Source organism: Pristis pectinata, chromosome 20 (genome assembly GCF_009764475.1).
Source record: "Pristis pectinata isolate sPriPec2 chromosome 20, sPriPec2.1.pri, whole genome shotgun sequence".
NCBI lineage: Eukaryota > Metazoa > Chordata > Chondrichthyes > Rhinopristiformes > Pristidae > Pristis > Pristis pectinata.
The window spans coordinates 35,611,019-35,637,605 of record NC_067424.1 but is presented as its reverse complement, the minus strand read 5'-3'; the positions used below and the strand labels follow the sequence as shown (position 1 = coordinate 35,637,605).

The window sequence follows — 26,587 nt, the reverse complement described above, 5'->3', positions numbered from 1 at the left end:
AAATGATAAGTTATTGGAATCGATCCTCAAGGATGAGGTTATGGAATACCTAGAGGTGCAAGGCAAGATAGCTTCTAGCCAACATGGTTTTGTGAAGGGAAGATCCTGCCTGACTAACCTACTGGAGTTTTTTTTTGAAGAAATCACAGGTAGGGTGGATAAGGGAGAGGCGGTAGACATTGTGCATTTAGACTTTCAAAAGGCCTTCGACAAGGTGCTGCATAAGAGACTGATTAATAAGAGGAGAGGTTATGGAATTACAGGTAGGAAAACAGAATGGGTGGAGAATTGGCTGGTTGGCAGGAATCAAAGGGTGGGAATAAAAGGATCTTGTTCTGGTTGGCTACCGGTTACTAGTGGTGTTCCACAGGGGTCGGTGTTGGGGCCGCTTCTTCTTACCTTGTACATTAACAATTTGGATGATGGAGTAAATGGTTTTGTGGCTAAGCTTGCGGATGACACCAAGATAGGTGGAGGAGTAGGGAGTATTGAAGAAACAGGAAGGTTGCAGAGAGACCTACATAGTTTAGGAGAATGGGCAAGGAAATGGCAGATAAGATTCAATGTTGAGAAATGTGCAGTTCTACACTTTGGAAACAGAAATAAACAGACAGATTATTATCTACAAGGAGAGAAAATTCAAAGTACAGAAGTACAAAGGGACTTGGGGGTACTCATGCAGGATACCTTAAAGGTTAACCACCAGGTCGGATCGGTGGTAAAGAAAGCGAATGCTACGTTGGCATTCATTTCTAGAGGTATAGTGTATAAAAGTAGGGAAGTGTTAATGAGGCTGTACGGGGTACTAGTGAGGCCTCATTTGGAATACTGTGCACAGTTTTGGGCCCCATATCTTAGGAAAGATGTGCTGATGTTGGAGAGGGTTCAGAGGAGATTTACGAGGATGATTGCCGGAATGAAAGGGCTTACGTATGATGAGCATTTGTTGGCTCTTGGATTGTACTCACTGGAGTACAGAAGAATGAGAGGGGACCTCATAGAGACATTTAAAATGTTGACTGGACAGAGTAGATGTGGCTAGGCTGTTTCCCTTGGTGAGTGAGTCCAGGAGCAGAGGGCACAATCTTAGAATTAGAGGGTACAGGTTTAAAACAGAGATGAGGAGAAATTTCTTTAGCCAGAGGGTGGTGAATTTGTGGAATTCCTTGCCAGGTACAGCAGTGGAGGCCAGATCATTGGAGGCGTTTAAGGAAGAGATAGACATATATCTAAATAATCGGGGTATCAAGGGATATGGGGATAAGGCTGGAAATTGGGGTTAGAATAGTGTTTTTTTTAAACCTACCCCCCCCTCCCAATTTCTCATTTCTTATTTTTTCCCTTTTCCTTGGAGAAGACTTGATGGGCCGAATGGCCTACTTCTGCTCCCTTGTCTTGTGATCTTGTGAACCTTGGAGAAAATTAACAGCCACTTGAACAAGCATGAAGCAAAAGAAGACAGCCAACATAGGTACGTTAGGGATAAACCATGGTTAACTAACTAGATCGAATATGGGAAGAGGGGAGGTGGACACAAGAGTTCTATGTCAGTACTTTCAAAAGGTGTTAAATAAATTAGGACACATTCAGCCCATTAGAAAGATTAAAGCCCAGGAAATAAAACTTGCAACACGTATTCAAAATAAGCTAAGGGACTGATTACAGAGAGCTGTGGTGAATGGCTGTTTTTCCAGGTGAGGAGGTGGTATTGCCTGGGGGTTCTTTACTTAGGTCACTAATGAGGCTGTTAAATTTTAATGACTTGGCTTTGGGAGCACAGGATACCATTTCAAAATTTACCGACGACACAAATCACGAAATGAGGTAAACCACCACTTAGGTAGTAACAATCTTAAAGAAGATGTAAACAGGTTGTTGGAAGGGGTGAATAAAACCCAAAGCAGAGAAATGTGAGGCATTATATTTTGAAAGGTAGAATGGAGAGAGACAATATGAACTAGATGACTTTTTTTAAAATGGGACTGCAAGCAGTAAATAATAGCAATTAATTAGATTTTGGGGGATAAAATTAAAATAAGTTGGTAGCAGATACCAGTATTAATGGTGTCAGAGTTAAAAGGTATACATCTTTATAATTTTAAAAGTAGCTATCTTCTGTGAATAGACATTTTAGGAAAAATGACAGGATCTCTGCAATCCCTTGCCTGCAGTGTTTATCAGGTGGATACTTTGTGTATCCTGGAAAGCCACATGAACAGGCTGTGCTCCCTGCTCAAGTGTAATGTGGGAATAGTTTTACATGAACACTGCAGTAGTTCAAGGTACTGGCTCACCTACATATGAGGGCAATGAGGAATGGGCCACAAATTCTGGCCTTGCCAATGATAAACTGTTCCCAAAAGATAAATTTTTGGGGGGAAAAAAAGCACTTGTGCATACATCCTTGAAGACGGCAGAACCAGCCAACAAAGTAGTTAATAACCCATTAGGATCCTGGCTTCTATAATGCCCCAGGGTACAAAAGCCAGGAAGTTAAGCTAAACCTCAGAACTATACTGTTTTGGCTGCAGCTGAAGCACACATTTAATTCTGGCCAACATACTTTCAGAAGGACAGGAAGACTTTGGAGGAGGCAGAGTGTTCTGGAATAGTTCTAAAGATGGGGAATTATAGTTATGTGAATAGAGTTGAGAAGTTGGGGGTTATACCCTTTAGAGCAGAGAAGGGATTGGATTAAATAAAGGGAACCTTCTTACACTGGATTACGTGAAACCAAGACACACTGGAAACACTCAGCAGGTCAAGCAGCACCTGCGGAAAGAGAAACAGAGTTAAGATTTCAGGTCAAGGACCTCTGTTTCTCTTTCCACAGGTGCTGCCCGACCTGCTGACTGTTTCTAGCATCTCCTGTTTTTATTTCAGATTTCCAACACCTGCAGTTTTTGTGATTTTTGAATGGGTTAAAGACAAGATGGTACACAAGAAAACACGGTTTAATGCAACAATGTCGGCACCAATATCAGTGGTCAATTCTACACGAACTACTCAATGTAAAGTCTCCCTTTCACTCTTGTACAACATTCCTACCCCCCCCATACCCCCCCCCCCCGAGTTAAACAGCTGAGCTCTCGTCCTCAAGGTATATGCAAAGGGGTTAATAGGAAAATGGTGTTGGACTGAAAGTTGATTTATTTAGTAGTCAAAAGCAAAGGGCAATGGTCTACAGCAGTGTTAGTGACTGAAAGTCTGCATGAAGTGGGATTCTGTATAACTTTTGCCTTTGATACATATTCCTGATATGGATTTAAATTTAGGGGCCATGTGTATGTTTGCTGATGACCCAAAACCAGCAATGTAACCGAGTGTGGAAGAAAGTTCTAAGCTACAGGGAGGTGTTGCATTTGGAATTCCATCGAGAATTACAAGATATTGCACCTGGAAGGGAAGAAAAAGACATGAGAATGCACAACAAATTTCAGATATTAAATGAAGAGAAATGCAGAGAGGTATTGTATGTCCAGAGATCTCTGAAGGTAGCAGGGCAGATAAATAATGTCTAAGGCAGCATATGGGATACTTACCTTCATGGGCTGGTAAGAGCAGGGAGTCATGTTAGAATTGTGTCAAACATTAATTAGGTGACAGCTAGCTGTCACAACATACAGTTCAGGTCACCAAGCTACAAAGAGGATGTGACCGCAGTAGATGAGGAGATTTATGATGACATTCCTGGGGCTGATGAATTATAATGAGGTGAGACTGATCTGGCTGGTAGACAATAGAAAATATACAACGAAGAAAGAAACCATTCAGCCCTTCATGTCTGTCAAAAAAGCTACCCGGCTTAATCACACCATCACTAGGTCCACAGCCCTTTAAGTCTCTTCAAGTACATTTTAAACCTTTGAGCTTCTGGCCTACCACCCCTTCAGGTATCAGGTTGCAAACCTCTGCCACCTGACAGATGAAAAGCATTTCCTTTGCCCCTCTAATCCTACCAGTTTATGTTACATGCACATCTCCTGGTTTTTGACCCATCTGCTGAAGGTTCTTATTTACTCTATGTAGGTCCTTCATAAATTTTATATTTAATTAAATTCCCCTCAGCCTCCCCATTCTGAAGAAGTCAACCCAACCTGTCATATCTACCTTTATTGTCAAAATGTTTCAGTCTTGGCAAAATCCTCCAAAATCTCTCCACTCAAGCCGTTGTCTAACTAGTGGCCTGTACACTTCCAGCGCAAACTCTGCTCTTATGTGGCAATGCCTCGGAAAATAAAGGAAAGCATCTTGTGTACCATTTTCACCAACTCATTGACCTGCCCTGCTACCTTTAAGGACCTGTGGACATATGCTCCAAGATCCTTTTGTTCCTATTTGTGAACTCTTCTGCTTGGCTGCCCATTTATCTGGATTAAAATTTGCCTACAAATACACTCCCTCCCTTGGACTCTGGAGGTAGTACACTTCCAATAGCTGGGCTACCCCTATTTACTGTACTTCTTTACTGTATAGTCTTTTTTGATGATTCTTCTAACACAAAGTTTTCTCACTGAGGTTGTTTTCCTTGGAACCAGGATATCATCTGAGAGAGTGACTATCCATTTTGCAATGAGATCTGGATTCATATTCGGGTGGGGTAAAAGAATTTCCTGCCTACCAGCCAGAAACATGCAAAATAAATATGGGCAACCTCAGTCTCGTCCCTGTTGGCTGTCAGGCCACACTGCAGAAGAACTGAGAACTCCTCACTCAATGACATCTCAAAAGTAGCCATGTATGTAGGTTTTACTTGTCTACAATACAGATTGCAAACTGGTGTTTAAGATAATCGTACAGAAGAGAGAGATCGATTCACAACATGTTGTGCAGAAAATAGTGAATATAAACCTTTATACTTTTCAAGCACTGTTGAATCAGAGTAGGAAGCAACATTATGTTCCTCATAGGCCAGAATACTGGCTTGATACAGATTGAGGTCACATTCATATAAGCACACAAGGATCAGCCTTGCAGCAAACTTCACTTTAAACCCTTCTACAAGATGATGAATTGATGCGATGTCCTTTATAAATCTCTGGTTCAGATACAAATAGAATATTGCATCCAGTCCTGGTTACCACCTTTAGGAAGGATACAAAGCTCTTGGAAGGGTGCAGTGATTAACCAGAAAGGTTCCAAATGTTGAGGAATTTTAGCCATAAAGTTATTTTGGAGAAATTGAGATTGGTCTCCTTGGACAAAGGAGGTTGAGGGGAGTTTCATTGAGAAATACAAAGCAATGGCAGGTTTAGTAGACAAAGAAAAGCGATTCCCATCAGCTGATGGCACTAGTACCAGGGGACACAAGTTTCAAACTTTGGGGGCTTGGAGTGGAAGTGTGCAGAAAAACTATTTTTTAAACTCAGCAAGTGGTAATGACCTGGAACTTATTGCCTTTGGAGGGTAGAAAGCAGATGGTAAATAATTTCAAAAGGAATTTGGATAAGCACTGCATGGAGTTACATTTGTAGGGTTGTGTGGCAATGGAACAAATGGGTTGCTCTAGAGAACTATCGTGCACTTAATGGACTGAATGGCCTCTTTCTATGATGCAATGACTGTAACTACACAGGGCTGTTTAGGCAACAATCTTCCAATGCAGTGGTACAAAGATTTCAAAATTGGTGGCAAGTTCCTTAAGATTTCATAGTTATCCAACTTTTTACCCCCATCGCATCTGATTTTAGGGACTGGGATATTCTGAAGTAGAAAACTGTTCGTTTCAGAATCAATTAAGGATGAAGAAGAAATTCTATTTCCTTACAAACCTCCATGTGAAAAATAAATAAACAACTTCCCTTCTCCCTTGGCTCTTTACGGTGGTGATAACTGACAAAGTGGAAATCTTTTATCACATACCACATCACAAACAAAGATGAAAAAGAGGACGCTCTCTGGACAACGTACCAAGACTGATCCTTTGTCAGCACCAACCAATTCATTTGTCCTTCAAGTACAAATCAAATTCTGCTTTGAAAGAGAATTCTCTCTACTTTCGTGAAGATGTAACAGAAGCAGGGAAGACTCACTTAAGTTCTGAGGATTGCTGCATTAATGATGCCATACTGCCTGGGGAAACTCTTATTAGAGCTGAGAAGGTTATCAGACCTTGCAGAGGGATGCAAAATTATAAGGAATAGTTTTGGCATGGAAGCGGAATCCGTTGAAAAATTAAAAGGGGAAACAAGCAAAGAGTGAGGAATTATAGAATCTCTCCAACCAGCTCCCCACACTGCAGTAATCACAGAAACAGATATATCGAAACATTTGCAAAAGGAGGGCACCAGTGATTACTTGACAAGTCAGAGAGTTCGGTACAGCCGAGATACCGCAGAGCCTCCCTGTAGTAAGCAGCGTGGTCGCCCACCACCTGATAGTAACTGCTGGAAGTGTCGTAAAACCGGCCATGCACTGACGTCACTCCCGGCAACTTCTCCAGCATCTCGTCAACTTCTTCAATGATTTTCTAATAAGTGGAAGGATCATGCAGATTAGATCGGGAAAAATAGCTGCTAGCAATTACTGGTAAACAAAGCGATGGAAGAAATAATGTTATTGGATGCGTATACTATATATAGGAGATCATACCTCTCATGACGGCACCATCACTAAATGATAGACAGAGAAATCTATAAATTACAGACAGCTTAAGGGTATCCTGCTCTTGCTGGTATTCTCATTTTCATTGTACGGAGTGCAAAAATTTTCAATAAAATGGTCAGTTCTTCACCCAGTAGCATGCATGGTAAAGAACTGTTCTTTCCCTGGGACAGATCCCTTCAAACACTCCATCCCAGAGACAGAGGTTTGGGTTTTCTACTGCAGCAGTTAGAGTGCACTGATAAGGCATGCATGCAGGGAACCAGCCACTTTTGTTGTTAGCTGACCGTATAAAACTTCAATTGTGTCCACAGGGCAACTTCAGGTGCTGCCAGCTTCTGGAGACAAAAACGTGCTTGCGGTTCACTTTTCCAAGAGCCCAGCGTTTACGCATTTGGGTTGTTGGGGGGGGGGGGGGGGGGGGGGGGAGGGAGGGGTTGGTTGGTTCAGGAGAGAAGGCAAGCACGCTGTTGTCGGGTGCAGGAAGTGGGGTGTAGTGGGTAGCTGGGATGAGGTGTGGAAGATCACACAAGATGTCAGCAGCTAACACATTGGCTCAGGAGGTGGGGAGGGGTAGGGAGTGCAATAACTGGGTGCAGGTGGTGGAAGGAGGGTGTCGGGACCTGCAGCAAGTTGGAGAAAGGGAAATTGTGGATGGACTGGAGATGGAGGTGTGTTTGGGGTGGAGGTGTCATTTTGGTGCAGAGGTAGATGAGGGTGGGGAGTATATGTAAGGGGAGAAGGTAATTAAATATTCCCGTTCAGTGCTACAGCATGAAGACCATATTGCCCAGGAGGCCCTATGATTGGCATCTCAGGACAGCATGATGCAGGTTCCCCTGCTCTAAATGAGATGAATGACTCCATCCCATGGATCCTGACACAAAAACTGCATTGGGATCATAAGGATGACTTAATGACAGGATGTGCCAGGCTGAATTTTGAGAACGATGCAAAACAACTTAAAAATAGTCATTATTGTGTTTCACCAATTCCATAAAAAAAGAAAGCAGCATTATGCAACTGAGTATCCAGGCCAGGGAGTTTGCTCTTCTGGTATGAATGCTGGATAAAGAGCTCCTTTCACAAGACACACTGCTATTTCATGCTGTCCTGCTGATTCCCCTGTTTAATGTCAATCAATGCTTGGTGAATTAAAGTTTAGCCACACTTCATAATTTGGCAGTCTCTCTATATCAGAGTGCTGGTTGTCGATTTCAGTCTGCAACTCATTTTGGACTCTCTAAGCTTGCACTTGAGCACAAAATCTAGACCGACTCTCCACTGCAAGAACTGAGGGAGTCTTGTACTATGTTTCGGGTCAGATGTTGAGCTGAGGCTACAACATGGATGTTAAAAAAAAAATCCCATGGCACTAAAAGAACAACAGAGCAACTATTACTGGTGTCCTGAGCAATATTTATCCCACAATCAATGTTATAAGAACAGATAGTCTAGTTATTATCACAATGCTGTTTGTGGGATCTTGCAGTGCACAGATTGGCCACCATGATTCCTTCAACAGTGACTACACTTCAGTATAGTACTTAACTGGCTGCAAAGCACTTTTGGATGTTTTGAAATAGGTGTGATAGGTGTGAAAGGCATGAAAGGTGATATATGTGTTTTTTAGATAATCCCTTTTTAAGGCAGTCTTTGTTTCATATGTAGAGATATAAAGATTGTTGTTGTAATATGATTCGTCATTTCTGAAACTTCAGCTTATTTCACTGCCATTAATCTTTTAATGACATTTCCACACCACAACTGCATAGAATGACCCAGCAATTTCACATTTCAAGAAAAAAAAACGGCTTAAGAGCAATTTTGTCCAGAATTTAATATCTTAACACTGATTTTATTCAGGCCATTTGGTAAGAATCCTGCACTGTATTAACTTCCAGTTGATCACTGAGCAGTAATGTTAGAGGAGAAAGAAAGACAGTCAGAACTTCTGCAACACATTTCATGTACCGAAACCCTTCCAAAATGCTTAGCAAAGAGTCACTTATAAAATGCAGTCAGTAACCGTTTTGTAGGTTTAGTCACACACATGCAAGAAGCCACAAATAACACAAAGGAACAAGGTTACACTATTTAACTGCTGATGTTTGGGGATAAATATTTGCTAGGGCAGGAGAATTTTCTATTCTTCATTGTGCTGCAAAATCTTTTGCACCAAACTGAATAGAGGCTTGGTTAAAAAGCCTGGTCATAAAGTCAGTATAATACTGCAACTCTGGCATCACACTTGACCCTCAGCTGAGCCTTGTCCAGAGCCTTTCCATCCCTGAGACTGCAACAACACACATCTCTACTCCCTCTATTCAGCCTCCTGAGGAAGGAGGAATCACTCTGCTGAAACCCTCTTCCACATCTTTGGTACTCAATCGGTGACTATTTAATTGCTTGATCGGCCACTGACCTTGTACCTTGTGTTAACTTGAATTCATTCAAACTCTGCTGTTCATACCCTAACTCGCACCAAGTTCCATTTACCCATTACCCTTCTGCACTTGAATCGCAAGCTACAGGCCTACAAACCAAATGCTGGAAGGCGACTCTTTTTTGACCAGTACAGACGTGAGGGGCCAAATCTCCTCCTGTCATAACCTTTCTAAAGTTCTGAGATTCGCTGGTACTTGCTGGCCTGTATTAGCTCCCAATCTGGTAAAACCTAGAAATAAACATTCATAGAATCACAGAATTGATAAAGCACAGACTGAAGCCAAGGAGTCAAAACTGGTTCTGAATAGGGCAATCCCATCCATCAGTCCTACTTCCTCGCTCTTTCCCTCAAGTGCCTATCCAGTTCTCACTTCCCTTAAAAGTAATGAGTTACAGATTATAACTACGTTCTCCTGAAAAAGATTCTCCTCACATCCCTCTTGTATCTCAAAATTTTAAGTTTGCGCTTCTTGGTTCATGTACCATTTGCTAATAGGAATACCTTACCCTGTTTACACCAGCATCGATCTCGCACACCTCCAAGTGTTCTCTCAAGCTTTCTTGCTCCAAAGAGAATGATCTGTTTTTCCAGTCTAACCTCATAGCTGAAATCCCCCATGCCTGGAACCGTTCTACCAGGACCTTCACATCTTTCCTAAAATGAGGTGACTACGATTCAATGCAATGCTTCAGATGTGGTGTACCCAGTGTTTTATACGGGTTCAATATAATTTACCTGCTTTTGGTACCATATGCATGTTTATGAGTCCCAAGGAGCCATGTTTTACTGACCACTGTCACATGCTCTGCCACTTTCAAGGATGTACACCCATGCCTGTTCTTGTATGCCCTTTAGAACTAAGCCATTTAGTCTGTATTAAGTCTCCTCATCTCTCTGCCAAAGTGTATTATTTTACACTTCTGTATTAAATTTCATCTGACCATTTTACCAGTCTGTCTTCTTGCAGTCTATCACTGTCCTCTTCACTGATTACAATTCCAAGCATTGTGTCAGCTGCAAAATTGTAAGTTTTATCATGCACACCCACATCCATGTCACAAATACACATCAACAAAAGCAATATTCCCCGAGTTGATCCCTGGGAACCTCACTGCCTACCAACTGCCTGTCTGAACAACAACAGTTACCACTGCTCTTGCTTTCTAATCTTTAAGCTAGCTTTATCCCCATTATCATCAACTGTTTGATTTGGGTCTCATTTTGTTAACTAGCCTTTTGTGTGGAACTTATCAAAATACCTTCGGAAAAGCCATGAAGATGACATTCACTGCACTTCTTTCATCAACCTTTAGTGACCCCATCAATAAATTCAATACTGCCATCCCCATTCACAAATCTATCCAAGCCCTTGCCCTTAAATATCTTGGAAATCTTCACTAGGCTGAAAACAGACTGACTTTTGATTCTTATTGTTGGTTACATCCCATGCTTGAATTCAGTCTCAAACGTCTCTACTCTCTCCCCTCAAAACTTATGGTCACCTGCCCCAATATCTCATGTTTGATATCAAATGTTGTTTGGTAACACTCCTTGGGATGTTTTATTGTATTAAAGTTGTTATAATTTTTAAATTTAGGTCTCATTTCGGTTGCACTGAGTTGCCAGCATAGATTATGTGCCCAAGTCTCTGAAGTGGGGCTTGACTCCACAATGTTCTGACTCATTTATCAAAGAACCAACCTCCTTAAGCTGTTATGATATCTATAACTCAAGGAGAACTTGTAGCTTTTTGATTCTCAGGTATAATTTTGCATGATCAGAGGCCATGGTACTGCTAAAGTTTCAGCACAAGTAAGAAAAGAAAGAAACATTTACAAACACACTAAAAAGAACCCCAATATCAATTATCTGAAGTAAAAACAAAAGGCTTCTCTTTTGGCTGTGCTCTTCCGTAAATAAAAATGTTTTCAACAGAGTTCATTTTGAAAACTTAAGAACGCAACAGTGATAATACACTTCAAACCCCACATATTTTCCACCTCTCATTAGCTCTGGAGACAGCCCTCCCAGTCCCCTGTAGAATCCTCAAATCCTTTATTACCTTGGTTTCCTGGAGGTCTCCAATTTTGATCTTAATAGCAGCGATGGCAGTCCTGCAGAGAATTAAAGCTTCATCATTACCCTTTACCTGACAGATTAAAGAAGAAGAAAGTATGTAATCAGTTCCCATTGTAATCACGTGAAATGTATTTTGATTTCTACAATAAGTTTTCTTCTTCTTCTTGTAATATAAGAGGACAAAATGCTGGAAACTCTCAACAGGTCAGGCCGCAGCTGTGGGAAGATGTGGAGTTACTGTCTCAGGTTGACCTGAAAAGTTAACTCGGTTTCTCTTCACATGGATGCTGCCTGACTGGCTGAGAATTGCCAGCATTTTAGCATCTGCAGTGTTTTTCAAGCTTTTCTTTAGGTCTGTTTCACAGCAAGAAGTTTGTTTGTGTGTGTGTGTGTGTGTGTGTGTGTGTATATATATATATACACACACACACACACACACACACATATATATATACACACACATACATACACACACATACATACACACACACACACACACACACACATACACACACACACACATATACACACACACACACATATACACACACACACACATATACACACACACACACATATACACACACACACACATATACACACACACACACATATACACACACACACATATACACACACACACATATACACACACACACACATATACACACACACACACATATACACACACACACACATACACACACACACACATACACACACACACACACATACACACACACACACACATATACACACACACACACATATACACACACACACACATATATACACACACACACACACACATACACCCAAAGTAAGCTGGAGCTAACAGAAAAGTCATGCATGTTATTGCGTCATTTGTGGGGTTCAGTAACAGTGTGGTTAGGAGATTAGCTTAAAGCCAAAAAGCAATGAGTAGATTTATATACTTGCATTATATTTAAACTTCTAGTCCTAGAAAGACACGGAGTGCAAAGAGCATGTTGAGTTCTCTGGAACCCAAACTTGCAGCCCTGGGCAGAGACCACTTCCGCTGCTTGCCTGCCCAGGTGACCCAATTCCGAAGTTTTGCCTGTCCACCAGTTCAATTCCCATCTGATCTCTCAACAGTTATACACTTCTAGATATTGGAGCAGGATAAAATGTCGGCACAACATCGTGGGCTGAAGGGCCTGTACTGTGCTGCAATGTTCTATGTTCTGCTGGTTTGCGGTTCCCTACCCACTCATACCATGCACTCTCATGTGCCCCAAACACAATAGCACTCTCACAGTCAGATCATTTTGGCTAGCGGAATTTCTCCAACACAAATTTAGATGCCAGTCATTAAACCAACCCGGACATCAGTGGAACAGTAACCAAAATCTAACCTACTTCTAATCTCTATCAAACCTGACATACTTATTTATTATGAATACTGATTTATTATGAAATCATACCTAATATGAACCCATCCCTTTCACTCGGAACCAGATCCAAAAAGGATCCACTTTTGGGTCCCAAACGAAGCTGCACTCAAACAGGACTCACTCCTTGCACGTGAAACTATAATCAAAAGTTAACTTGACCCTGGTCTTGTGAAACCTAACCCAATCTTACTCTCTTTCAATGTTCACAAAATTGTACACAAAGATAAACCGCTACTCGCTCTCTCCAAACCATATCCAAAAACTAACCGTGGCTAGTCCTTATGAAAGTGTCAACAAGCTTGACCCAGCATTAGTACCAACGACACAAGTACTAATGCAGTCAGTATGAGGAGCAAGGAACCAAATTAAGATGTAGAACCTCAAACAATAACAATCTCTGGTTTGCTACTGAGCAAATTGGCATAGGTTAAATGGGATTAGAGAAATGAACGCCTGACTCAAAGAATGGTGCAGCGGGAGGGGGATCTGGTTCACAGGGCACTGGCACCAGTATTGGGGAAAGTGGAAGTTGCATCTTTGAGACAGTTTACACCTAAACTGTGCTGGCATCATTGTTCTAGCATGCTGCATAACTACATGGGATTTTAAATTAAATAGTGGGGTGTCATGACAGTGAAGACATGAAAAATCAAGTAGTAGAGAAGAAAAACTAAAGAAAAAGGTATTAATGTGGGAAGCAGTAAACTGATGTGATAGGAAGGGATAAGAATACAAATTGAAGAGTAAATTATTAGGCAAGGGTAGAGGTTACAAAAATGTTAAAAGGACAAAGCTAAAGGCAGTGTGTCTGAATACATCTGTCATTCAAAAAGATGTTCAGTTCTGGTCACCCCATTACAGGAAGGATGTGGAGGCTTTGGAGAGGGTGCAGAGGAGGTTTACCAGGATGTTGGATTAGCGAGTATTAGCTATAAGGAGAGGTTGAACAGACTTAGATTGTTTACTCTAGAGCGTTGGAGGCTGAGGGGAAAGTACATAAAACTATGAGAGGCATGAATAGGGTAAGTAGTCAGAGTCTCATTCCCATGGCAGAAATGTCAAATACTAGAGGCATGGCTTTAAGGTGAGAGGGGGAAAGTTTGAGGAAATGTGCAGGGTAAGTTTTTTTTAAATAAAAAAAAGAGTGCTGGGTGCCTGGAACACACTGCCAGGGGTGGTGGTGGAAGCAGACACAATAATGGTGTTTAAGAGTTACTTCGACGGACATATGAACACGAAGGGAAAAAGAGGGATATGGATCCTGTGCAGGCAGACGGGATTAGTTTCATTTGGCATCATGGTTGGCACAGATATCGTGGGTCAAAGGGCCTTTTCCTGTGCGGTACTGTTCTACGTTCTAGATGAATTAAATAGAAATGCATACAATCTGATATGTATAACGGAGACATGGCTGTAGGATGACATAGACTGGGACCGGAATACAAAATGTGTGACATTTAGGAAGGATAGGAAGCTAGAAAAAGGTGGGGGAGTGGCTCTGTTACTTAATGACGGTCTTAGAGAAACAGCAAGAGATGACCCAAATTCAGGAAACCAGGATGCGGAAGGAGTTTGGACAGAGATAAGAAATAGAGTCACTTGCGAAAATGGTACACAGGCCCTCTAACAATAACCAGGTGCTAGGTCAGAATACACAGAAAACAAAGTATTGGAAGCTTGTCAGAAAGATATGGTGATGATAAGGGGGCATTTTAACCTGCAAGTATACTGGAATAATCAGATGGTTAAAGAAAGCTCCGATGTGTAGCTCAGAGTGATTTCAGGATAGTTTCTTAGAAATCATCCTTTAGTCAAACAGAGAACAGGCTAAATGACACCTAGCATCGTGCAGTGAGATGGGATTAATTAAGGACCTCATGGTAAAGGTGCCACAAGGTAGTAGCAATCATAATATGATTGAATTTTATGCTCAGTTTGAGAGAAAGAAGAAGGGTCCAAGGTTAGTAATTTCATCTCAAATAACAGCAATTATGAGATAGCCGAGCTAAAGTGACCTGACAAATTAGGTTAAGGGATTTGTCATACAACATGCAGTTGCAAATGTTTATGACGATCTTTCAGAATTTACAGGATAGATGCAGTTTCCTTGCAACTGAATTTATACCCAGGTCTGGCACCTGTAGATCCAGAATCAAACATGCCCAAGCTCCTATGAGACTATATCCAAACCAAAATCATTGGTAAACATTGTTGAAACAAATCTAAACATTAATCACTCCTTTTTATGAAAACTTACCCAAATCTGATTAATACCTAGTCACATGAAACAGTATCCTTATCTGACCTATTCCTGGTCCAGTGAAACTCTAAGCATTTCTGCTGTGCTACTGCTCCTCATGACATCACTCCTATACCTCACCCACTCCTTATTCCTGTGTGCATTATACAAAGCTGTAATCAAACATTTCACACACACCCATAATCCACACCTAAACGTACACACACCTAGTGCCAACATACTCAAAAATGACCCCACCACTCAACTCCTCTCAGAACTGCAGCAAAATAAAATTAAGAACCTAAAGAAAACATACAACAGAATCTGAACCCACTCCTAGCTCCAGCATATTAGAAATAAAGGTCACTAGTCCCTGGTGCACCATATCCAAACTATACAATTCCTGATCCTTGAAATATACCCAAGCACACATCACCCAGTACTATTGAGAAACCTTAAACCCTGATCTGCTATCAGATCCTCTGTAGCCCACCCAATTTGTCCTGCTCCCTGTCCTCCAAGACATTACACAAATCTGACCCACACCAGTCCCTGTGAATACTGTCCCACTATGTTTTTTGTTTTTGGTAAAGACAACTACACATTCTTCATGCTACCCTACTCATGCCTGAACCACTCTCAGTGACAGTGCAACTAAATGCAAACTTGATACACTCCCTGCTCCCACAGAACCATTGCAAATATAACTAATACCTGGTCTCTAGGTGACTGTATCCAAACCGAAACTATTCCCGAATCACATGGAACAGTACTCAAACCTTAGTTACTCTTGATCCCCATGGAACCCTTTCCAACAAGAATCGCTCCTGATCCATTTCCAAACAGAATTTGCTTTATGTTCCAATGGAACTGCATCAAAGCCTGTGTACCCCAATATATTTTGATCCCTATCCTTGTGAACCCTTATGCAATACTCCGAGCTCACCAAAACAATACCCAATTATGTTGATCCCTGCTCTTTATGAATCCATATCCAACTGGACCTTCCCCTAGTCCCTCTGAAATCAAAACTGAACCAGTCTAAGTTTTCATGAAGCTGCACCGAAACCTGACCTACAGCCAGACCTGTGAAACCTCATCAACACCCTGAACTCCTCTCAAAACAAATCCGTTCCCAGACTCCATGAAACCTTCCCCGAATAAACTGGTCCTGATTTCTTTGAACCGTATACAAAGCTGTAAAACTATTATTTGGTTCCAAAAACTCTGGAAGTACAGGTAAATAAGTGTGCAGTTCAAACTGGACATTAAAACACTTAAGCTACTTAGTACCCTGCCTCTCGCAGTTTACCTTCTCCCATGTTTTTTCCAGCAGAGACAGTGCCATTTGTGCATCTGAGAAAAGAACAAAAATTTAGGAAGGTGGGCAGAAATTAGGTCATTCATTCTTTTAATTACCACAGCAACAAGTTTGAGCAGAACCATTCAACATTACCGTGCTATGACTTATTTCACGTTCCAGTGAGAACTTCCCCGAAGTCAAAATGGTGGATCTGCCACCACTGTCCCGTCACTGGTTATTTGGGCTCCTCCCACACACCTTTCCTCAACCCCAGTAACCTTCCATCCTAAGAAAAGCTGACTGAAGCTTAAATAGCAGACAGGGAGTTCAATGGGTATTATTTATATGGACTTCCAGAGGATATTTGATAAAGATTCTGTTAGCTGAACTGTCTGAGAAATTGGTTGAGAGGCAGAAAACAAAGGATAATGAGCAACTACTAAAAATTATTTTTATTCATGAACAGGATGTAGACATTGCTGATAAGGTCAATATTTATTGCCCCTAATTGTCCTTGTGAAGTTACTCTTACAGATCTGCTAGATAGGGAGTTCTATTAATTACACCCAACACTGAAAAAAGAATGACAATATACTGTATTTCTAAGTCAGGATGTACTTGAAGGGGAATTTGGTGGTGGTTTTGTTCCCACACACTTGTCCTTCCAGGTGGACAAGGTGCTGGCAACAAAAATGCCATAATGCATCTTGCAGACAGTACACACAGCAGTCATGATGTGGCAGTAGAAGGTAGACGTGGGCAGGACGGTGTCAAGTCTCCGGAACATTAACAGAACAGTGCTCATCTAAGAGAATTCCATGACGTACCTGATTGAAAACTGGCTTCTGTGATGGTGGGGATCTTGGGAGGAAGCCAAGATGAATCACCCATTGGGCACTTCTGTCTGAAGGTGTCTGTGAATGCTTCAGCCTCGTCATCCACGTGCTGGGCATTGCCTTCAGAGGATGGGGGATGGTCTTAAAACCTCCTCCTCTAGCTTGCTGTTTAATTATCCATCACCAAACATGAGAAGATGCAGTTGAACTGAGCAACTTTGATCAGAGATTAGGGTTGTCATGGATGTGTTGGCCAAAGGGTTTGTTTTAATGCTGTATGGTAATGACTAACAGTGTAAATCCTTCCAATTAGTTCATATCATTATGCTTCCCAAAGCATTGAAACTAGTGGGTAAACACTAATGTCCATGAGTCATGAGGCTGCACTGTGGCCTCTCTCACAACAAATACAGCAAAGGAACATTTCATTTTCGACAATGAGGCAAAGTTCCAAACTCTTCACATTACACACAGTCCCCGAGTTACAAAAGGGTTCCATTCCTAAGAGCTGTTCATAGCCCGAGTTTATCGTAAGCCAGAATTGAACAACAGCGTGTGGGAAAGGATGACAGGAACGGCTGTGACAGGAGAGTGAGCAGCTGCCAGCTGGCCTCACCGACTCAGTGAGTGAGCTCCGAGCTCCCAGCTCCGCTCGGCTCCACCCAGCCCCCGATTGTTGCAGCTCGGAGGCGGTGGGTGGGTGGGAGGGGAGGTGTGAGGAGAGAAGACACCTGGAAATGACCCATTCCCACCTGAAGGTGTCTGCAACCCCGCAGCAACTGGCAAATCCATCCCCATACAGACCACCAAACAGCTGTCACAACCGTTCAAACTATTCATTCCTGCTAAAAATGTCGCCTCTGCCTCAGCAGCCAGGAAGCTGCAGGGTCAGGCTCCGACCTCCAAATCACTTCAGTCGCCTCACACTCGTGAGAAGCTCTGCTATAAAGTTAGGGAAGCTTAACTTGTTTCAAAATTTGTTTAAATATTCATTGGAAAATATTTGTAAAGTCAAAAATTTGTAACTCAGCTCATTTACATGTTGGGGCGCCCATAACCTGGGGATGGCCTGTACATTTTAAAGTCCCTAAAATACACATGGGCTTGCTAATTACACAATACAAACTGACAGGACAAATGGATACACTGAAATGGAGCTCAGAAACATACCATTCATCTGTCGAACCACACGTAGAATAATTTCCACCAGGGATAATGGGTTTATTCTGTGTGAGAAAGCATTAATTCCAGCATCAGTGCTGCCATAGTGAACCTTCTGTGTTGAATGCACGACTCCAATTTCAGAACAGATTAAAAAAAAATTACATCCAGCTACAAACCAATGCCCAGCCTGTTTTGCTAAATGTCCGCATGTGAAGGGCAGCTTTCAAATATGCATCCACTGGTATCACTGACTCAAAAGGGCAGTTCTGATGCAGAGCACAAGACACAAGTCTGCACATTTTTAAGGTTTTGTAATGTAATAATTAATTTATTGCCCATTCTTAGTTGCCCTTGGGGTATTTTGAATCAGATTGTGATGGTATGGTATCATGTTTGAGTTGGGCTGAATAGGGTGACAGGTTTCACTCTCTAAAGGAATAGAACCTGCTCATGCAAGCTCAACAAATTAATATCATCCCATCTGCTGCCAGCCCACAAACTTTCGCAATTGGATTGAAACTCATAACTATTGGGATACAGATCCACTATAATCATCACCAGATTATGCTACCTATTGGTGGGATGAGAGATCAAATCACAGGCCAAGCTGACTTTTGCATGCAGACTTCTTCCCAAGAAATAAGTATTCTAGGTCCCACCCTAGATAAGGGGCCTAACATGTTGCAAGGTAAAAGACAGGGAAAAAAATTACGGCCTCCATCCATCAGGACAGTTACCTGTGCATAACTGAAGGCTTGATTGCCCAACCTGAGATCAAGGTGTTAACACACACTGGTGGTGCTGGTATATGGGAGTGGGTGGTGAATGAAAGTGGGGACATCAAATGAAGTGAAAAAGGATAGACAAAACAAACTATAAATAGCCAGGGGAAAACAGGTATTCAAAGGCAAGACGTGTGCCGTTGTCAAGGGAACTGTCTTCAGTACACATCCAATCCTGACTTGGATACAAATTGCTGCCATTTCTTTTATAAGGAGTGGGAGGGAGTAGACCAGTCAGCCCCAAGCCTGCTCCACCTTTCAATTAGATCATGACTGATCCAATCTTGTCCTCAAAACCACTTTTCCCCTCTTTCCCCACATTCCCTGACCCTTTTGTCGTTTAAATGTCTGCCAACCTCCACCTTGAATACGTTCAATGACTCCACCTCCACAGCTCTCTGGGACAGGGGATTCCAAAGAGTTGCAACCCACAGAGAAGAAATTCCTTCTCATCTTTGTCTTAAATGGGTTAATAGCTTACTCTGCAACTATGCCCACTGGAGGAAGCATCCTCTCAGCTTCAACCCTCTCAGATCTCCTCTCATTATTCTAAGCTCCAATGAGCTATAGGCGCAACCTGCCCAATTCCCCTTCTCAGTCTTCCATCCATTATTAAAATACCTACCCCACAACTTCTTTCCTAACTATCCTTCTGAAATGTTAAATACTCCTGAATATTCAGCTCCCAACTTTGCAGCCAAGTCCCCATAAATATAATCAGATCATACTCACTTCTTTGCAATCGTTCCATCAACTCATTGATTTTGTTACTAATGCTGTGTGCACTCAGATAAAGGGCCTTTAATTTTATCTCACTACCTACACTAATGCCTTTCTGTTCTCTTTGTTTTCCTAGATACCTCTTTCACCCAAACCCCTTTCTCCTATTTCCAGTTAGCTTTTCTCTCCCGATTCTACCCTCCAATTCCCATCTCTCCTCCAAACAAGACTGAACCCTCCCCAATAGCACTAGAACCCTGCCCTCTGCTTCCCCCCCACCCCCATCCAAGGATATCTGTCCCATTCCTGTTGAGGTGCAATCTGTCTGGCTTTCACTATTGTAAACTGGATCATAATCCTGGACCCACCAAACAGAAATTTTCATCACCTGGTCTCAACAGTTTAAGAAGAAAGCTCCCTCAACTTTCTCAAGGGCAACTTCGAATAGGCAACAAATATCAGTTTTGTCAGCCAAGCTTGCATACTAAGAATGGATTGAAAAAGCAAGGAATCAAAGAGATGGATGTCTCTTTGTAGAGAAGTTTCCTTTCATTGTCTACATGCATTTCGGGAACATTTTAATGTTAATCATTAAAGATGCCGCAATAATATTGTCAATTGAGTGCATTCAAAGTGCCTTGGTGCCTTTTCCCCTTTGATTTCCAGAAGCCATTCTTATCCTACTGAATCTCATACAAGAATGAATATCACACCAGAAAAAAAAAGCATCCAAACATCCACCCTACTGTATCCCAAGTCAACAGTGACACTTTCCAGTCGGGCTGCTTCCATTACTTCCCCAGCAGCCTATCACGAGAGCCCTCAGATAAAAAGTTTACACTTCAGACCCAGTTAAATCAATCATGTTTCAGTGCAACATTAGTCATCTTGCCAAATGCTTACCTGTGCTCAAAATCACTTATGAAGTTTTCATACAACTGCAATACAAAAATGGTACTGTTATATGTGGAGCCTTTGTATCTGGAATGAATGTATCTGTTCTTTAAACATATTTATATACTGCCATTTATGCACCAAAAAATCCCAAATCACTTCATAGGAGCATTTTGAAAAAAAAAGATGCCAAACCAACAAGATATTAGCTCAGATGGCCAAAGCTTTGTCAAAGAGTTATTTATGAGGAGGGAGAGAGGCAGAAAAGTTTTGAGAAGGAGATTTGGTGCTTAGGACATTGGCAACTATATGCTTGGGCATCAATGGTGGTAGGATTAAAATCTGGATTCCACATGCAGGGGAACACGGGTTTCTTTGCAGGTTCTAGAGGTGAAGGAGTTACAGAGATAGGGCAAGTCGAGGACATCTAGGGCTCTGAAACAGAGGATGAGAGTTGCCAGTCCAAGGGTCAAAGTTGGTGGGCAACAACAGTGGCAATGTGCAGATTTGGGCAATTGACTTATAGATGAGTCAAAAGGGTGGAAGGTGGGAGGTTGTCCAGTAAAGATTGAAAAAGTCAAGCCCAGGAAAAACACGCATCAGGTTTCAGCTGCAAAAAAGTTGATGCAGATGTGGAGTTAAGCAATGGAGGTGGAATTTGTGTGATAATGGAGCAGATGCGTGTTTGGTAGCTCATCTCAGTCAAACACGAAAGGCTGTCAACAACCTGAACCAGGTTCAAACTATTGCCTGGGAGACGGATGTGATCAGTGGCCAGAATTTGTGATGAGAATAAAGGCAATAGCTTCAATAAGATCACAACACCACTCTATCCAAATCTGCTGATTCCAATCTTCCTGCTCAATTACTGCCTTCAGCACATCTGCCCCACCCCTCATTCCCGTGAAACATGCTGCAACATTGTCGATCTTTTTTAAAATTCTGTACATGCATTCTAACATTCTAGCATTAAGCAACCAACAGATCAAAATTCTTGGCTGTTGCAAAACAAAAGCTATTCGAAACATCTGTAACTTCAGTCAACGCTGCCAGCGCGCATGTTGTCAGCAGAGATCACATTTAGCCTTTATATTCTATCTTATATTCATGAGGAAATCCATGGCTGGCTCAGTCAGGAGACAGAGAGGTTCTGTCATTGGAGTAAGAGGAGTCGTCCCAAGCACCATGGTGCAACTATAAACATTTTTTTAAATTCATTCCACACCCACCCCCTCCCCCCCAACAAAATTGGGAGAGTCAATCCCCATACATCTTTAGCAAGAAATGCCAGCCTGGGTTATAAACTTGTGTACACTAAAGAGATTGATGCCAAGTAATGTGGGATTCTAAACACTGGACCAACAATTTCACATTAGGGGTATTTGGGATGCAGAAGCTGATGGAAAATATTTAGAAAATATTTAGAAGCCATGCAAAACTTTGGTTGGGCACAGACGCAAAATACGGGATGAGGAGGGAAAAACACTGTGAAGACAACTATCTTCTCAACGTGCTTGCAACTGCAAACCCAATTCCATTTCAGAACAGCACGGAAATTTATTCCATCCACCCAATCTCCAGCCGTTGGAGATCACCTGCCTTATATACACTTTACGATGCATCAATGGCAAGGCCAGCATTTACTGCCCATGAGGAGGTGGAGGAGAACCATTGCAGTCTGCCTTTTGTTGGAGAGCTTTTGTTTTAGATTCATTGTTCAGGATCTGGACATTGCCAGCAAGGCCAATATTCATTAACCATCCTAAATGACCTTGAGAAGGTGGTTTGAGCCACCTTCTTGAACTGTTGTAGTCCCTCAAGTGAAGGTACTGGGGAGGGAATTCCAGGATTTAGACCCAAAATTGTCAACGAAATAAAGGGAAGATATTTCTAACTCAGGATACAAGAAACTTAGGAACATGTAAGTGGTGATATTTCTGTGTGTCTGCTGACTTTCTGCCTGGAATTTCTGTGGCATGAATGTTATACTTGTCAGCCCATGGCTAAATACTGCGTAATCAATAAAGAACATTTTCATTTCTGACCTTATGATAGAAAGGAGGTCATTGATGAAGCAACTGAAGATGGTCAGGCTTAGCACATTGCCCTGAGAAACATCTACAGCAATGTTCTGAGGCTGGGATAATTAATGTCCAACAACCACATCTTGCTTTGTGCAAGCGATGTCTCTAAGCATTGGAATGTTTTCCCCTTGACGACCACACACTTCAGTTTTGTCGACTCCTTGATGCCGCACTAGGCCAAACATTGCCTTGCTGTCAAGGGCAGTCACTCATATTTCACCTCTGGAATTCAGCTCTTTGATCCGTGTCTGGATCATGACTTGGACGAGATCTGTAGCCATGTGGTCTTGGCAAAACCCAAACTGGGCATCAATGAGCAAGTTACAGGCGGGCAAGTAGTGCTTGATAGACTGCTGAAGGCACATTCCATTACTTTGTTGATGAGTGAGAGTCAATTGATGGGAAGTAATTATCAAAATTGCATTTGTCCTGATTTATTTTTGTGCACAGGACTTACCCAGGCAATTATCCACACTGTGAAGATCATGCTAGTGTTGTAATTTACTGAATCAGCTTAACTAGGGGCTAGGCAAGTCTTGTAGCAAAAACCTTCAAGTACTGCAGCCAGGATGTTGTCGGTCCCACAGCCTCTGCTGTCCATAGTGCTTTCAACTGCTTCTTGATTTTACATGGAGTGAAATGAATTTGCTGAAGATTGACTTTTGCAAATGATAGGGAAACAGGAGAAGCAGAGGATTATTGGCTGAACATGGTCACAAATGCTTCAACCTTGTCTTTAGCCCTCACATATTGTGCTCCATTATTGTGGAGGATAGAGACGTTCTTGGAACCAGTGATGTGCTGCGGGGATTAGTGCTGGGTCCCCTGTTGTTTGTCACATATATTAATGATTTAGATGAGAATGTAAGTGGCGTGATTGGCAAGTTTGCAGATGACACCAAGATCGGTGGTGCGGTGGATAGTGAGGAACACCGTCTAAGGTCGCAACAGGATCGAGAGCAACCGGGAAAGTGGGTAACGGAATTGCAGATGGAGTTTAACTCAGACAAGTGTGAGGGGATGAATTTTGGGAAGTTAAACCAGGGCAGGACATGCACAGTAAATGGTAGTGCCCTGAGGACTGTTGTAGAACAGAAACATAGGAGTACGGGTACACAGTTCTCTGAAAGTGGTGACACAGGTAGACAGGGTGGTGAAGACAATGCCTCAGTAAGCATGCCATGCACTAAGTATAAAGAGTTAGGCCACACTTGGAGTACTGTGTGCAATTCTAGTCACAGAAAAGATTCACAAGGATGTTGCAGGGACTGGAAGGCTTGAGTTACAAGGAGGGATTAGATAGGCTGAACTGTTTTCCTTAGAGCAAAGGATGCTGATGGATGAAGAGGTTTACAAAATCATGGCATAGACAGGGTAGACAGTCTTTTTTCCAGGGTAGGGGAATCTAAAACAAGGGGGCATGGATTTAAAGTGAAAGGGGAAATAGGAGGCTATCAGTTCAGTCTACAAGTAAATGATTCTTTAATTACATCCCCTACCTGTAAGAGATTGTCCCCAGATGGGAAACAAGGTATCAGCGTGAATTCCAGCAGTTCCACTGTGAGTTGATGCCACAGCCTAGATGAAAAAGAAGAGTTAACATTTGAAATAGGTGTGTATTTTACAAGGCAGTACTCAAACAGTGAATGGAAGAGAACAGTGATGCAATTTATCCGTGTGACTGGCCCTCAAGAAGGTATAATGAATAGACACACAAGCTGACAAAATGTGGTCAGCATCTTTCAGATAAAGGGCAGGGTTGCATCCCACTGGTAACCAATGCAACATTAACTGAACTTTTCTCCTACAGCAGGCAGGCAGGCAGGGCAGGCTGTGTAAATACCAGGCGTCGCAAATGGAATATGGCGCTAGGTGCTGCATCACTGACCATGAACTCCCCAACCAGCCCATCCCCCACCATGCCATCCAACTCAAGAGGAGGAAAGTCAACCCGTCCTTACTCATGAATTATGAACCGGGAGTGGGAGTGGGGAAGAGATTACAGGGTCCAGTGTCCCCACCAGCCTGGTACTGGAATGGGGCAGTCGACCACTTATAGTATCTCCAGGAGAGGGCGGAAGGTCGCATTTCAGGGGGTCCAGCTGCTCCTGTGATCATCAGCCCCACCCCACTGCTGAAGGGGAGACCCAGACCCCTTCACACCCCTGGAGGGAGGATGGCAGGGGGAGGGGGAGGGGGAGGGGAGGGGGAGGGGGAGGGGGGGAGGGGGAGGGGGAGGGGGGGAGGGGGAGGGGGGGAGGGGAGGGGGGGAGGGGGAGGGAGATGGGAGGGGGGAGGGGGAGGGGGAGGGGGAGGGGGAGGGGGGGGAGGGGGAGGGGGAGGGGGGGAGGGGGAGGGGGAGAGGGAGGGGGGGAGATGGGAGGGGGAGAGGGGGAGGGGGAGGGAGGGAGATGGGGAGGGGAGAGGGGGGAGGGGAGAGGGGAGAGGGGAGAGGGGGAGGGGGGAGGGGGGAGGGGGGAGGGGGGAGGGGGGAAGGGGGAAGGGGGGGAGGGGGGAGGGGGGGAGGGGGGGAGGGGGGGAGGGGGGGAGGGGGGGGAGGGGGGGGAGGGGGGGGAGGGGGGGGAGGGGGGGGAGGGGGGGGGAGGGGGGGGAGGGGGGGGAGGGGGGAGGGGGGAGGGGGGACGAGGGGAGGGGGGAGGACGGGGAGGGGGAGGAGGGGGGGAGGGGGGGAGGGGGGAGAGGGGAGGAGAGAGAGATGGGGAGAGGAGATGGGGAGGTAGATGGGGGAGAGGGAGATGGGGGAGAGGGAGATGGGGGAGAGGGAGATGGGGGAGAGGGAGAGGGAGATGGGGAAGAGGGAGGGGCGGGGGAGGGAGGCAGGGTGGGCTGACGGACCAGGGCCTCTCCCGGTGGCATTGGCTCAGCGCCATCCCGCACAGCCCCGGCCGGCCTAGGGCACCGCAGGGAGGGGCGAGGCCTCACCTCCTGTTGTAGAAGGTCTCCATCCTCTGCCAGCGCTCGGCCGCATCCCCGCTGTCTGCCTCCTGCTGCCGCCGCAGGAACCCCACCGGGTCCTTCATCCTGCAGCTCCTCACGGACGCACTGCAACCTACGACTACCAGCCACCCCGGGACCCGTCAGTCCACCCCCGCCTCGCCTTGTCCCGCCCCCTGCTGCCCCGGCAACCGTCAGTCCATCCTGGCCCCGCCCCCTGCTGCCCCGGCAACCGTCAGTCCATCCTGGCCCCGCCCCCTGCTGCCCCGGCAACCGTCAGTCCACCTCGCCCCGCCTCCTGCTGCCCCGGCAACCGTCAGTCCATCCTCGCCCCGCCCCCTGCTGCCCCGGTAACCCAGTCCACCACGCCCCGCCCCCTGCTGCCCGGCAACCGTCAGTCCATCCTCGCCCCGCCTCCTCCTGCCCCGGCAACCGTCAGTCCATCCTCGCCCCGCCCCCTGCTGCCCGGTAACCCAGTCCACCTCGCCCCGCCCCCTGCTGCCCGGCAACCGTCAGTCCATCCTCGCCCCGCCCCCTGTTGCCCCGGCAACCATCAGTCCATCCTCGCCCCGCCCCCTGCTGCCCCGGCAACCGTCAGTCCACCTCGCCCCGCCCGCTGCTGCCCCGGCAACCGTCAATCCATCCTCGCCCCGCCCCCTGCTGCCCCGGTAACCGTCAGTGAGGCAGCAAGGCCACGCCCCGCCAGCTGCTGCCCGGTTACTCTGCACCCAGATGTGGCCCCGCCTCTGCCGCCCCAGTCGCCAATGAATCGCCCGCCCCCTGCTACACAGTCACCGTCAATGCTAACCACGCCCCTCCCCCGCTTCTCGTTAACCGTCAGCCCAGCGTTTGTCCCGCCCCTTTCTCCCGGCGACTGTCAGTCCAACGCCCGCCCCCGCCCCCCTTTCTCCCGGCGACTGTCAGTCCAACGCCCGCCCCGCCCCCTTTCTCCCGGCGACTGTCAGTCCAACGCCCGTCCCGCCCCCTTTCTCCCGGCGACTGTCAGTCCAACGCCCGCCCCGCCCCCTTTCTCCCGGCGACTGTCAGTCCAACGCCCGCCCCGC

At 44.5% G+C, this 26,587-nt stretch overlaps 1 protein-coding gene across 2 annotated transcripts in view; it reads right to left on the bottom strand.

Annotated features, from left to right (window-relative positions):
* Positions 1-25,694, bottom strand: part of LOC127580688 (26S proteasome non-ATPase regulatory subunit 13-like) — a 36,340-nt gene extending 10,646 nt beyond the window's left edge. The window contains exons 1-7 of one of the 2 annotated variants that reach the window (XM_052034443.1): positions 25,512-25,694; positions 24,068-24,146; positions 20,494-20,528; positions 18,095-18,150; positions 16,098-16,141; positions 11,115-11,201; positions 6,298-6,469 (exon numbers count right to left, since the gene is read on the bottom strand). In XM_052034443.1, the coding sequence (XP_051890403.1) occupies positions 6,298-6,469; positions 11,115-11,201; positions 16,098-16,141; positions 18,095-18,150; positions 20,494-20,528; positions 24,068-24,146; positions 25,512-25,609 (571 nt within the window). In that variant the 5' untranslated portion in view covers positions 25,610-25,694. Of the gene's footprint in view, positions 1-2,717; positions 2,773-6,297; positions 6,470-11,114; positions 11,202-16,097; positions 16,142-18,094; positions 18,151-20,493; positions 20,529-24,067; positions 24,147-25,511 lie in introns of both variants that reach the window. The other variant, XM_052034444.1, reaches the window with a different exon arrangement.
* Between the last annotated feature and the right edge of the window lie 893 nt (positions 25,695-26,587).